At 51.8% G+C, this 13540-nt stretch overlaps 1 protein-coding gene across 2 annotated transcripts in view; it reads left to right on the top strand.

Moving 5' to 3' along the window:
* LOC101061461 (pyruvate carboxylase, mitochondrial) overlaps positions 1-13540 on the top strand; it is a 129135-nt gene that overhangs the window by 113717 nt on the left and 1878 nt on the right. For both annotated transcript variants that reach the window (XM_029839836.1, XM_029839837.1), the window contains exons 17-24: positions 1393-1633; positions 2546-2713; positions 3038-3119; positions 5235-5392; positions 5646-5732; positions 9078-9257; positions 10392-10566; positions 10738-10811. In XM_029839836.1, the coding sequence (XP_029695696.1) occupies positions 1393-1633; positions 2546-2713; positions 3038-3119; positions 5235-5392; positions 5646-5732; positions 9078-9257; positions 10392-10566; positions 10738-10811 (1165 nt within the window). The remainder of the gene's footprint in view (positions 1-1392; positions 1634-2545; positions 2714-3037; positions 3120-5234; positions 5393-5645; positions 5733-9077; positions 9258-10391; positions 10567-10737; positions 10812-13540) is intronic.

Raw genomic sequence — 13540 nt, 5'->3', positions numbered from 1 at the left:
TGCATTCACGTGGCGTTGGTTTTTATCATGTTGTGAAGCACAACTTTAGTCAGGAATGAGTCCAGATTATGGTCTGTACACAAAAGGTAAACAAGGAAAATGATCAAATATTAAGAATAACATTGACAGTCAAGACGTTTAACCTCCTACTGGTGGTAAATGGAACTGCAACACGTCTTTTTAAGGCCTTATCGCATTAATCTGCGGAGATTTCACACACTGCTAGTTAGCGTGTTAGCATATGCTGGCCACATCTGCGGGATGGCAACATCGCCTGGCTGGCGACACCGAACGCAAGCGAAGATAACGTATAGAACACGACGGATGTACCTGCGAGCGCTGATGTGTGTTTATGTGGAAGCGAGCTCCCACGTCCAGCTGCTTCCTGTCTAAATATATCTGCTCCGTACGCTGCCTTCTCACGACTGGCTCTCATTTAGGTCAGGTCAATTTGTTTGATGTTTTCCTGTGGCTCCCTCCATGCCCCCCCCCCCACACACACACACACCACCCCATAGCTGTAAATGTAACCCTACAGATGCTGGCGAGCAGATACCTGGAACGCTCCTCCACATACGCCATTAGTGAGGACGCCCAGTTAGCATGCGTGCTAACAGGCCTGGTGTGATTCCCAGCGCTAAATAAATTAGCAGTGGCTCTGTGACTAATGTACGGCTCCCCTCCTCCACCACACACCTCCCTTTTTAACTCCTCCATCATCAAGTCGTTTATCTCCACGATCATAACTCCTATTTTATGCCCTCATTCATCTCATCTCCTCCGTGTTTTAACCCCCCCTTCTCCCCCCACCTGCAGCCGCGTGGCCCTAAACGTCTTCATTAAGTAAATCAAATCACAGTTTATTGTCATTTAATTTAGGGGATTGAGGACTTGCACGGTCGCAGCAGCGAGGGCTTCGGCGAGAGGCGGAAATTGAAAGTGCCTGGAATGGCGGCTAAATGGGCCTTTAAAGAAGTTTATGATCACGATTGTCTTGATTTAACGCCCATGAGCCGCTAGGTGGCACTAGCACGTGTTACAGCGCGGAGCTGTGATCCTCTAAGTGAGTCTGTTTATTTGACAACAAGGAGCAAATGTTGCATTGACAGTGACACTGGGAGAAGTCAGGAAAAAAGCCTGTTTACAAAGGCAGGAAGGAGGCTATAAAAGGAGGGATTTGCTAGCGGTAGCTTGGATAATAAGGCGGGTGTACATGTTTCTCTGCTGTTGTTGGCCCCCTGAGCCTGCCTCAGCTCACTTTTCACGGAAATGGCGAGAAATATATCTCCGCAGGTACGTGGAGGCGGCTATAAACGGCTTATCCGATTGTGCGTTATTATCCGCCTTAGCAGAAAGCTCACGGTGACGTGGGCTGACGTCTCCCTCCGCCAGGTTCTGCGAGGTGGCCAAGGAGAACGGCATGGACATCTTCCGTGTGTTCGACTCCCTGAACTACCTGCCCAACATGCTGCTGGGCATGGAGGCCGTGGGCGCCGCCGGAGGTGTGGTGGAGGCCGCCATCTCCTACACGGGCGACGTGTCGGACCCCATGAGGCAGAAGTACTCGCTGGAGTATTACCTGAAGCTGGCCGACGAGCTGGTCAAGGCGGGAACCCACATCCTCTGCATCAAGGTGAGGAGATGGAAGCAGCGCCGCTATAAAACATGCTAAAGCTAACAGCTGTTCGCTACTTAAGTTAATGCCTCCAAAACAGGCTGTTTCAAGCTGTAAAATACATGCAGCTGCTCATTTAAAGCAGCCGATTAGCTTCTGTAACCTGTTGTAGCAGAGTTGTCAGAAGCCTGATGAGCTATTGACGTTTTCAATAAGCGGCGTCACTCAGGTGTCACGGCGCCGTACGAACCCTCTACGCATAACCTTCGCGGCGCATTTCAATTAGCATTTTAATTAGCAGATAAAACGCCTGCATGTTTTGCGTCTTCTGCTTCAAATGAAATAACTTGTAAACTGGAGCTCATTGAAGCAAATAAGACTGATAGTGCTGAGGCGGAGGACGTGTTTGGGAGTGTTTGGCTCGCGGCTAACATTTGAGCTAACATTTAATGATATCACCCAGCTCCAATTTTCCTAAATTTTCAAACATTTCCCTAAAGAAGATGCTAAAACGCCTGAAATCCTGGAGGTGCTTTTTTTTCTTCCCCTCCCCGAGATAAAAGCTCTTATCTTGTAATCTCTCCTCTTATTAAAATGCTAACGTGCTCTTTCTGCTTTCGGTTCTTATTTACTGATCCAATTTGACCAAATCAGCAGCACTTTGTGCGGCGTTCCAGCTCTCCTCCTCGGGCCTCGGGCCGCCGTCTCTCGTTAATGAGAACCCGAGCAGGTGTTTGAAATCAATCTTCTTTAATTCAGTCGTCCACAGCCAAAATTTCAATGTTTCACAGAGCCAGTTAGAACCACATTAAGGTGTGTGTGTGTGTGTGTGTGTGCGCGCGCGCGCACGGAGGTTTTAATTTCAGGCTTTATTTAAATTCAGAGCAGAATTCCCAACCACATGTAAACATCTGCACCTCTGTCTTCCAGGACATGGCCGGCCTGCTGAAGCCAGAGGCCTGCAGACTCCTGGTCGGTGCTCTGAGGGACCGTTTCCCAGATGTCCCCATCCACGTGCACACGCACGACACCGCCGGGGCCGGCGTGGCCGCCATGCTAGCTTGCGCCGAGGCCGGGGCCGACGTGGTGGACGTGGCTGTGAGTTTCTAGAACGCGATGGTGCTTGGATAGATGTGTGATCCAGTCTGGAAGGGTCTCCACTGGATCTGGAACCTCCGGATGTATTGAGCCGTCTAATCTGAAGCTCCAGACCAGGTTATGGCTGCTGGAGTAGTGTTAAAAACCAGCACTGGCCCTGATGTTGCCTCATTACATCCTGGGTTCTAGTCTGGCCCCCAGGGGGGAGGCCATGGGTGGGGGGACGGATCAAGGACCGGGTTCTTTAGCACAAGTGAAAATGCAGTTGTGTGAAAGCTTTTCATTTTTAGTAAATGGCGATAAAACGACTTTGCTGGTCCACAGGTCGACTCGATGGCCGGGATGACCTCCCAGCCCAGCATGGGGGCCATTGTCGCCTGCACCAAGGGCACCAAATTGGACACCGGTGAGTCCCAAACAGCAGACGGCTGTTTTAGAAAGGTTACCAAGTGTGGAAAAGAAGCACTTTAATGGGCGCGGGGCTGCTAGCGCCTCCGCCGAGTCCTTAATGAGACGCAACATCTCCTCCATCACTTCCCATCTCCCTCAGAATCTCCTGCTTTGCAACGTGGGAGATCCCAAAAGCAAAATCAATCCAGCGCTCGATAAACCACAGAGTGCATCGCTAATTACTGCCTCCAGTCGCAGCCCCACGCGCTAGCACGTTAGCGAAATGAACAGTGGCGTTGGAGGGGCGGGACGGAGGCCATCGTTCCAGACACGCCCGCTCTCTTTCCCGCCCTCTCCTCATCGACAGGCCGCCCCACCTGTGCTAGCTGTCCCACGGCAGCGGAAGCAAATGCGTTTTAGCAGATGTTTGTTAAACTGTTGTTTCAAATCAACGGCCGCTGGAGAAATTGGAGCTGATATGGAGTCGGTTGCTCGGTTACGTGGTGAGACGCATCTGGGAAAACTGTCTGGGTGGCGCTAACGAGATCCGATGGCTCATCTTCATCAGAACGGGCCAAAGTGCTGCTAATGCTCAGTCGCTTGGCAGCGCTAATGCGCCGTTAAAGGAAAACACACAGGAAAGGCGGGTTTCTTGTCACGCTTGTTGGTTTGGGCTAAAACCGTCCATCTTCTCTTTGATGTCAGCTGCGTCTGCTTTGATGTGTGGCGTGGATCTTTGGCCCGGCTGGGACGAGGTGAGGGGTTTAGCTACTGGAACAGCGCTCTCTGCCGCCGCAGGGTCGGCTAAACAGAACGCCTGGTGTGAGTGAGCCCAGTCGTGCTCGCCGCCACCGATGTTTCACGCATGAGCTGCCAGACAGACGGCGTGTTGTCACGCTTCCAGGGCAGCTGCGGTGTTTTTGTTCCGCTAACATCAGGTCCTGGTCCCTCAGGGCGCTCGCTCCAAATTGAATGGGTGCCTCTTTGAGGCCCGTTGTTTCTGCCGCAATAATTAACCGCCATACGGGATAAATGTGCCGCGGTGAAGAATACTGAGGGGCATTAGGCCCCGTTTGGCGTCTGGCTGCTTCTCTGAGAGCCCAAACCGCCACGCAGCCGGTGCGGCGGATCAGGAGAAACCGCCCATCACTGATGGCGTGACAGAATATCAATTGGCCAGCGCACAGGCGTCGGGGAGAGAGACGAGGTCATTCCTCAAGAGCGAGATGTCTTCAAGTGCACTGGATTATTCGTGGAATTTCAATTAGACTCACTCGACGTTCTCCCGCCACACACACACACACACACACACACGAGCGAACGTCTAGAGCTGAACCTGCCTAGACGCCACAGCGGCTGCTAGCGTGTTTTAGCATCAGGCACTCGTTGAATCTTGGGTATCGCCTGTAGCGACGTTGAAGGGTGTTTCTTCCTGCGGACAGGAAGCGACGGGTTTGAACCTGATCCGAGCTCAGGGGGGAAGTGGAGGCTCGTGTCCCTCGGACAGGGAAGGAGGACGGCGTTTCCTTCAGCTTCGGCAGGCGGCTGAATCTGAGCGGCGTTCGTTGAACAGCAGCTAGCGCTCCGCGCTACGATCCCGGCGGAGGCGGGCGGATACTTTTATGTGCTCACTTGATTGAAATTTCGCTTTTTCACGTGAAAATGGAGGGAGTCTGATTTTAAAAACCATCCTTTTGTCTGCGTCATCCCAAAGCTGCCTTTCACCGTCCCTTTAACTGGCACCAGCCCTTTAATAGACGACCAAGTGGTGATTTTATTAAATTTACTCTGATGTAACGAGGCGAGATTTAAATGCAGGCTGGGTTTTCAAGACCACTCAGAGCCCTGATAAAACACTTCTCTGGCCTGTAACTGATTTTTCAAGTGGCAACGTTTTCTTGATGACTAAGTTTTTCCACCAAAAAGAGGGAGGAGAAGCGCGTTAGCGCGTCAATCAGCCCGAACGGCTCTGCGTTATCTCAGCGAGAGGACTGGGGCTGGAATAAAAGTTACACCATTTAGCTAAAGTGGATCCGCGTTAGCTTTCATAGTCTGTGGCGCCTTGAGCTCAGGTTAGCGTAGCAGCAGCGCTGTAGCGGCGAGCTACTAAATGAGCGTTGTGTGTTTGCAGGCATCGTGCTGGATAAAGTCTTCGACTACAGCGAGTACTGGGAGGTGGCCAGAGGACTGTACGCGCCATTCGACTGCACGGCAACCATGAAGTCGGGCAACGCCGACGTCTACGAGAACGAGATACCCGGAGGACAGTACACCAACCTCCACTTCCAGGTGCCGCAAACAAGCAAATTCGGAGTCTCTGAGCTGCTCTATAAACTTGTTTAGACAAATGTGGCGCTCAGTCACCGGCGAATCATTCAATCACGCCATAATAACATAGCGCTGAGTCACCACGCGGCGGTTAACGTCACCACCTGACATTTGAAAGTGAGAGGACGCCACTACCCGATCTGGGTCGAGCCGTCCTTTTCCTGAAGAAAGAGGTTTTTGGCGGTCTCCTTCATGCCGTTGTTGCTCCCCGCAGGCTCACAGCATGGGGCTGGGAAACAAGTTCAAAGAGGTGAAGAAGGCCTATGTGGAAGCCAACAAACTGCTGGGAGACCTTATTAAGGTGAGCACAACACAAGCAGCAGAGCAGCATCAGAAGCAGCAAAGCTCTGCACACACTCACGGTTCCCTTGTTCCCACTTTTGTCCCCTTTGGAATGTGATATTTCCCACCAGCAGCGGCTGTGCTGCTCAGTCGTCGGCCTCCGTTCTGCTTTTTGCTTCGTTATCTTTCATCACTCCCCGGTCCTCCGGCCTTGATTATTTACCAACAGTCTTTTGGATTATTTAACTCTCGTTAGCATTCACTTCACGCAGCCACCGCGTTTTCACCTTTCTTGCATATTTGATCGCCCCCCCCCCCCTTCCCTCTTTTTTTATTTGTTCACCGTTTTATCCTTGGCCTCTCCCTGGAATTTGTGACAGACGTACAACTTAATTAGCACTCAGTTAGCATAACGCAGAGCGCATCGTTCACCCCCGTTAGCTTGTAGATAAACTGGCGCGTGCAGTTTTCGTCCGTGAAGGAAAAGCAGCCCCCCTGGGGCGTTAGCAGAAAAGCGACTCCCGCTAACTTAAGTTGTCAACGGAAGCATCTGTCACGTGAATTGTTAAAATCAAAAGTGGGGGGGGGGGGGGGGGGAATCAGGTTATCTAATTAATATTTGACTTCTTGCCACTGAACCGACAAAACAGCTCGATTAAAAATGAAAAGCTCGTCGGCCTTGAATCAATTCCAGGCAACGTCAGAAGCAACTCAGGAGACGCTGCAGCTCGTCAAAATGTATTTCGCATCACGCCAATAAGCCGCCCTGTTTAATGGCTTCATGCTCATTCCAGATGTGCGGCAGAGGATAATTATGTTCCTCACAGAGCAAATTCACCAAATCTGACAAAGTCTCCAGACTTGATTCCCAATTATGAGGAAATTCAGAGCAGAGTCTCTCAGATTATTCCCCGGATTAATTCTAAATTAATTAGTCCGAGGTCGAGATCCGGCCCTGCGTGTTATTATGCAGCCCTACATTAGCATGGATGCTAAGCCCTTGCTGCAGTAATGGTGACAGATGATGAGATAGTGAATGGCAGCTTTTAGCTAAAAATGTCAAACTACATTAGCGGGAGCGCCGGCCGAGCGCAGCTATTGATCTCCGAGATGAGGCGTCTGAGGGAATCTGCACTCCTGCTCAGTCATTCTGAAACGCGGGCTACGGCCTCGGACGCTCGCCTGCCCCCGATTCAAAGCTCTCTTTGATGTTACCATACTGCTCCAGATGAGATGACGCTAGCTAAATTTGCCGGAGGGCCAAACATGCATGAGCAGGTGCCTACGGGCGTTCTTACAATATGCTGCCGGGCTTTGTACAGCAAAACGAAGGTTGGAGCTGATTAGTTCCACGTTTGCGTTCACATGTCGGATCCAAGCTAGCGTCAATATTTAGATGTGTTACCGTATTCGCATGCTAGGAGCGCCTCGTTTCAACCCGACTGTAGCTTCCCTGTCGTCTTTTCCTCCTCCGTCGAGCCGGCTTTTCGCGGCTCGCTCTGTCACTTCTGTCGCGGTTAGCGTCGCCGCTCGCGCTGCCTGTCCCTCCGAGGTGTCGCCCTTGGGGATACAGATGACTGTAGCCTCAGTCCAGTCGCCTCTATCGCTCTCCTCCTCTCATCCTTCCGCACCTTTTCCGCTCTAGAAGCTTCCCGTCACCCTCCTTTTGTTTTTCCCAGATTAGAGGCCATGTTTCTCTAATCTCTCAACGCTCCTCCGGAGTTATCTCGCGTATCCTCTCGGTTCTCCTCCTCACACTGACAGGTACGACTCCTCACTGCGCTCCCAGGTCTGCTGCATTACTTATTCCTCGTGCGTCTCATGTACGTGCACGTGGCGTTCTAAAAATAAAACAATGGAGAGAAACACACCTCGAAGTTGTTGCGCTTATCACCCGCTGGAGGAGTCGGTGCTGACTAGCTGTTAGCGTGTACGTGAGGCCACTTGAGATTCATAACGGTAGAGGAGGTGTTAGCGTGGTTTTAAAGCTCTAAGAGCTCGTTTGGAGCGCATGAAGAGCCGTGCATTAGTGAGGCGGCTGCACAGACGGCAGCATGAATGGATGGAGCCAGAGCGAGGGGGCGGACGAGGGTGATGATACGAGATAACACGGGAGGGGAGGAGATGAACCGCACCGCAAAGGGTCCGCAGAGATGGCTGGATAGTTTCAGATCGAGAGGAAAATGTAATAAAATTGAAAAGGTTTCTCTCTGTTATCAGTGCAGACGGATGGGAGTTAATTATGCTGAAGCGGGACAGCTGAAACGGAGAATTAGCGGTGGAGGGAGGACGCTTCATTAAGACGGAGGGAAAACTGACTCTGGAGATGAGGAATGTGCCGTCGTTCTGCTTCCTCCTGTTTCTTTTGTAGATGTGAAGCAAACGCGGCACCGAGCTTTATTCCATATCGAGACTCTGTTAATGGCCTCTCGGGGGAGTTGAGCCCATTCACGTCCTCCTTCTCCGGCTTGTCTGTAAACACTCAGGCAGAGTTAACGCCATCACCTCCAATTCACGGGCTGGAAACAATGACAATCTCCTGATTTTGTCCCAAAAACCAGGATTTTTTTGGGTCTGTCCTGAACTCAACTGGGATAAAGTAAAGCCGACGATTCGTGCAGGTGGAGACGTTAGCGAAGGTGACTAATAGTGACTTCTGCAGCACGTCCTCTGGTAAGAGGCTGCACGACAGGCAACAGATTGTGTCTGTGCTATTTTCGCTCAGTAGTTGGCATAAAAAGCGCGAATCTTGAGAAAATGGAGTTGTTTGGTGATAAACGTGTTATTTCCTGCATCCTGGAGTTAGCGTGTTGTCACATCCTGCCCCGCTGAGGGAGTAATCTTTGCACGTGTTCTTTTTTTGTTCCTCTGTATTTACAGGCAAAAGAAAACCGTTCGTTTTTAACCTTCCACCTTTGCTAACGTCTAGACGCTCCCGTTGATTACTGCAGAATAACGGAAGCTTGGTATTTGCATTCGGCTCCACTTATCAGCATAATTGTAATAGAGGCCGCTATTAGCATAATGACATGCTATTATTAATAGGAAAGAAGGAAATTAATGTGTGTTTCATCCCTCTTCAGTCTTGGGATGAGCCTGTTTGCACAGATGAGACCTGTCAGTGGATATCGTTAAAGTATTAAAGTACAGATGCACAAAGATTCCGACTTCTTCATCTCGCCGCCTGTGCTAAGAATCTGCAGGTTAGCTCAATGCTAAGGCTAAGAGCAGGATGTTTGTAGAGGAACGTCGGCGCGTCCGCCTTCTAAAACCAAACAGGAGATCCACCTGCCAGCGGGATCCGTATTGCTCTGCTCCTCATCCGTGTCCCGTCAGGCTAAACATTCTTCCTCCCGTCTCCCAGGTGACGCCGTCCTCCAAGATCGTGGGCGACCTGGCCCAGTTTATGGTGCAGAACAACCTGGGCAGGGCGGAGGTGGAGGAGCAGGCCGACGAGCTCTCCTTCCCGCAGTCGGTGGTCGAGTTCCTGCAGGGATACATCGGCATTCCGCATGGAGGATTCCCGGAGCCCCTCAGGTCCAAGGTACCGCTTTTCTTGTCTTCCTAAATGTTTGTGTCTTCATAACTGCCCTTTAAGCTAAGCCCCGCCCACTCTGTGGTACATTAGTGGCGTTCCCCGTCACCCACCAGCTCGCTTTTCACCCCAGGATGTTCTCCTAATATTTGGGATTGAGCTCCCCAGGAGATCCAGCAGACAGCTTCCCGTCTCCTTTAATCTCTCACAGCCATATTTAATGTGGCAGCTGCACTTTTCCTCCTTCCTTCTGTGTCTGGGCCCGATGAAACGCCGTATTCTCCGCCTCGCCACAGCCTGCGTGCACCATTCATGGAGCTGCACTGCGCACGAGAGAGAACCGGGCTTTCATACTCGTGCACGGAAATCGTCTGGTGATTCACAATATTGAGAAAATGTGTTTACCCGATATGAAAGCAGCCGCTAAACGAGTCTTTTTAGCCACCGAACTCTGTGAAATATGGAATTGAATCCCGGAACTGAGCAGCTGTCTTTCATCAGCGCTGCAGTCGGGTCGGAAGTGTTTCTCTGCCACGTCCTCATTAGCAGGGAGCTAACGTCCTGACGGGGGAAAACCTGGGTCGTTTAAGCTAGCGGGAGTCTCGCAAGCAGCTCTGGCAGGTTCCCCCTGTTGCAGCTGCTTGTCTGGGGACAAGAGGGACAATTGGGACGTTTCCTGAAGCCCCACGAGGACAAAGACGGACCAGAGGACGGACGGCGGGAATCAAAGAGAGCAGCGGGAACGTGAGCAATGAAGACAAAAGGAAAGAAAATCCGGAAACAACTGTTGTTTTTCCTTCCGTTAACACACACACACACTCTCCCTCCCTAGCTGTGTGTGTGTGGCACTTAGTGTGTAAGACGTTCTCAGAGGAGGCCACGTTAATGAGAAGCCACACACACACACACACACAGTTGAGTCAACCAGCTCTGAACCGTTAGCTCTGTGACTAATAGCGCCGCGCTGGGCCCATTTGTCAGAAGACATCGAGCCACACGTGCACGTAGGACCACAAAGGCTGGTGAAGATGTCAATGAGGATCCTTTTATGCTAAACGTGTTTTTCTTCTTTTGATGGCGTGCAGAATGAGCCTCGGGAAGCTGTTCCCGGTTCTCCTCCTCACTCTCTCCTTTTGCCTCCAGGTGCTGAAGAGCCTCCCCCGTATCGAGGGTCGCCCCGGTGCTTCTCTGCCCCCCCTGGACTTCAAGGCCCTGGAGGAGCAGCTGCGGGCCGCCCACGACGACGACATCACCCCCGAGGACGTGATGTCGGCGGCCATGTATCCCAAGGTGTTCCAGGAATTCAAGGAATTCACCTGTAAGTTTGGGGGGGGGGTTCAAGGATGGCGGACCGGGACAGATGAGCAGAACCTGCAGCTTGAATCTTTAATGAAGTCAGTTAAATTTGATGGGTTGAATAAGGAAGACGCGCCTGAGGGAACTTTGAGTTTCTCCGCCTTAATTGAGCTGATGTGTTTTGTTTCCGCAGCCAACTTCGGTCCGGTCGACTGTCTCAGCACCAGGCTGTTCCTGGACGGACCTAAGATCGCCGAGGAGTTTGAGGTAAACGCCCGACTCCCCAGAACCAGATCACCGAACCGCGTTAGAATGCGCTCAGCACTAACGAGCGTTTATAGCATTATCCCGTTAGCGTGCTTGTTACACCTCTAGAGTCCAGATGTTATCGGGGGAATGTGGTTTTCCGCAGCTCTGCAGGTCGGAGATACTAACTCACTATCAAAGGTCCAACCGCGGCGCTGGTGATCCGGCAGCCTTCCCAGCACTCAGACTCCGTGGTCTCCGGTCTCCCCCCAAAGCCGACGGCGTCAGCGTGACCCCGGCCTCCCCGAAGGGAAGCAGATGAGCGTCCGCAGAGGAATAGAACACATGAGCTGCGCCCAGGAATGTCGGATTCTCTCCAAGACAGGAGGGAAATTCCAGGCAGACAGTGGCGTGTGGTAGCAACATGCTAAGTGTTAGCTGAACAAAGAGGCTGGGAATGATCCCAATGAGTTGCAGCCGTTGTTGTTGGTATTAGCAGCCTTCTGGCAGCACTTCCCATTTTGAAGACGTTTGCGAATCAACGTGGACGGGATATTTTGGACCCGGTTGTGAGTCGGAGAGGATGAGCCGACGTCTAAACAAACGGGTTGTTTTTGTGCACATTAACGCGGCGTCACTGTGAGCAGATGGCAGCCGTGCGAGGTGCTCAGACAGCCTGAGACGACTGTTGTGGAGTGTTTTTGTCTGCCTTCTGTCCCGTTTAATCCCAAATCCTAAATGCTCTGATGTTAGCTAAAGGCTAGCGTGTCGCACTCCTGCCAGATACTCACTCCAGGCTGCTGTTAATTGATTTTTATAGATTATGAGGAGTATGGACACCCTGCTGTTCCACTGACATTATGGAAAGGCAGCCTCCCCCTTCACACTTCGTCATTCCATTAAATCAGACTGGAATGATGGATCAATTCATTCAGCCGAGGCTGGAGGGCATCGTTCCATCTAAATTTACCAAATCTCATCTCAAAAATGTTCCCGATGATCCTCAATGTGTTGGGACGGACAGACGTGCCGTTTGTTTTAAAACATGGAATTGGTAAACACCGTGCTCGGCCTGTCATCGACGCCCTCCTCCAACGGAAGAGCTGCCAGTCAGGATTTTCCCAGCGTAACAGTTACCTTTCCCGCTTCCCCTCACGATCCGCCGCCTGTAGCGGCTGTTTATCTCCCCTCAGAACTCTCATCATTTTGAGAACACTCAGACGTTCCGCTTTGTCCCGAACACAAACGAAACAATCCTCCCTGTTGTCATGGCGATGGGCACCCCCCCCCCCTTCCCCACCGGATCCAGTCCAATTAGTGGCGGGGAGGGAAAAACAGTGCAGTTTTCACTCTCCAGGCTGTGCAGAATTCCTCCAGGGCCGCAGCAACAATCTGATATGTGACGGACTTCAGGTGTCCTTCCGCATCCTCGGATCATTATGGAAAATTTCAGAGTGCGGTCGGAGCTGCCGCAGTTGGGAGAAGCCCAATTACCACTGCGGGGAAATGCCTGGGAGGGCCAGGGTGTCCTGTGTGAGGGCGGGGCTTGGTGACCTCTGGGCCGTGCTGACGACTCCGGACGCTGTCAATCAGTGACGCGTCAGTGACCCCCGGTGATCAAGTTGAGCTGAGTTAAGTTGGCGATGGCGGGCGAGAGCTTGTTTGGGTGGGATCTCGCGGCGCCTCGAGCAGCAGCCGGAGAGATCAACGCGGCGTCACGGGGCGGAGCGCACGTATATCATGCATAATGCACCAGATGGCGTCGCGGAGGATCACGGCGCTCCGACAGCCTTTTATTGATTTCAAATGCCTTTATGGAGTTTCTGACAGACTGTGAAAGCAGCGACGGACCGGCGCCGCGCCCACTAGTTGTTAATACCCCCCCCCCCGTATTTCCTAATCAATTAGGAGCTTTAGGAAACATATAGGATTTGATATCAGGTTTTCTCCCAAAAATAATGAAAGATCAGCATCTGTGGCGGCGCCGCTGCCGTTTGTAGCCGCTATAAAAGCAGAATATTGTGTATGTAGAGACAAAATGTGCTTCAAACGCTTCGTAAATGAGAGGCAGATCTTCAAAGAGGCCCTCGCTGTATTTTTCATGGGTACCCTTGTAGAGGCGGCGTCTTGACGAAACAAAGCGGGAAAAGAGACGGCACTTTTGTCTGGGAGAACGCTGTCAGGGGAGACGCAAAAAAAAAAAACAGGCGGGAGAGAATCTGAGTGTGAAGGAGATGAAGAGCATGCAGGGGTGTGTTGCCACGTGTGGAGACAAATGTTTAGTCAGAACTGCCGGAGAATGAGACGCGGATCCACTCCGTGTGTATTTTAGTCTGCCCGGAGACTCCTGGATCACCAACGGAGCCTCAGCAGGGCGATGGAAATGTGAAAAGCAAAAATAATTTGATGGAGAGGGTCAAGGGAGAGGTGAATAAACAGAAAAGATCCACCGAGCGTACGTGAGAGGCCTGGGGAAGCTGGGGGGGAGGGAGGAGCCTTCACACACGGATAAATGGGTTTCCACCCAGAGATTTGAAGGGAGGTGTGAGACGGGAATGCTAACATCATTAGCTAGCTTCTGTTGGCGACTCGTCTTATCTCGCTTTGATACACAGACGCGTCCCAAACACAAATATTGGGATCTCCTGTCAGCCCGGACGCCGTTTCAGTGTCAGCAGCCTCGTGGTTGATCTGTGGTGAAGGTAGACGGTTTAAAGTAGAGCCATCAGGCCAGAGAGGCGCCTGCCCCG

Source organism: Takifugu rubripes, chromosome 8, assembly GCF_901000725.2.
Source record: "Takifugu rubripes chromosome 8, fTakRub1.2, whole genome shotgun sequence".
In the NCBI taxonomy this organism is placed as follows: domain Eukaryota; kingdom Metazoa; phylum Chordata; class Actinopteri; order Tetraodontiformes; family Tetraodontidae; genus Takifugu; species Takifugu rubripes.
This window is presented reverse-complemented; position numbering and strand designations above follow the sequence as displayed.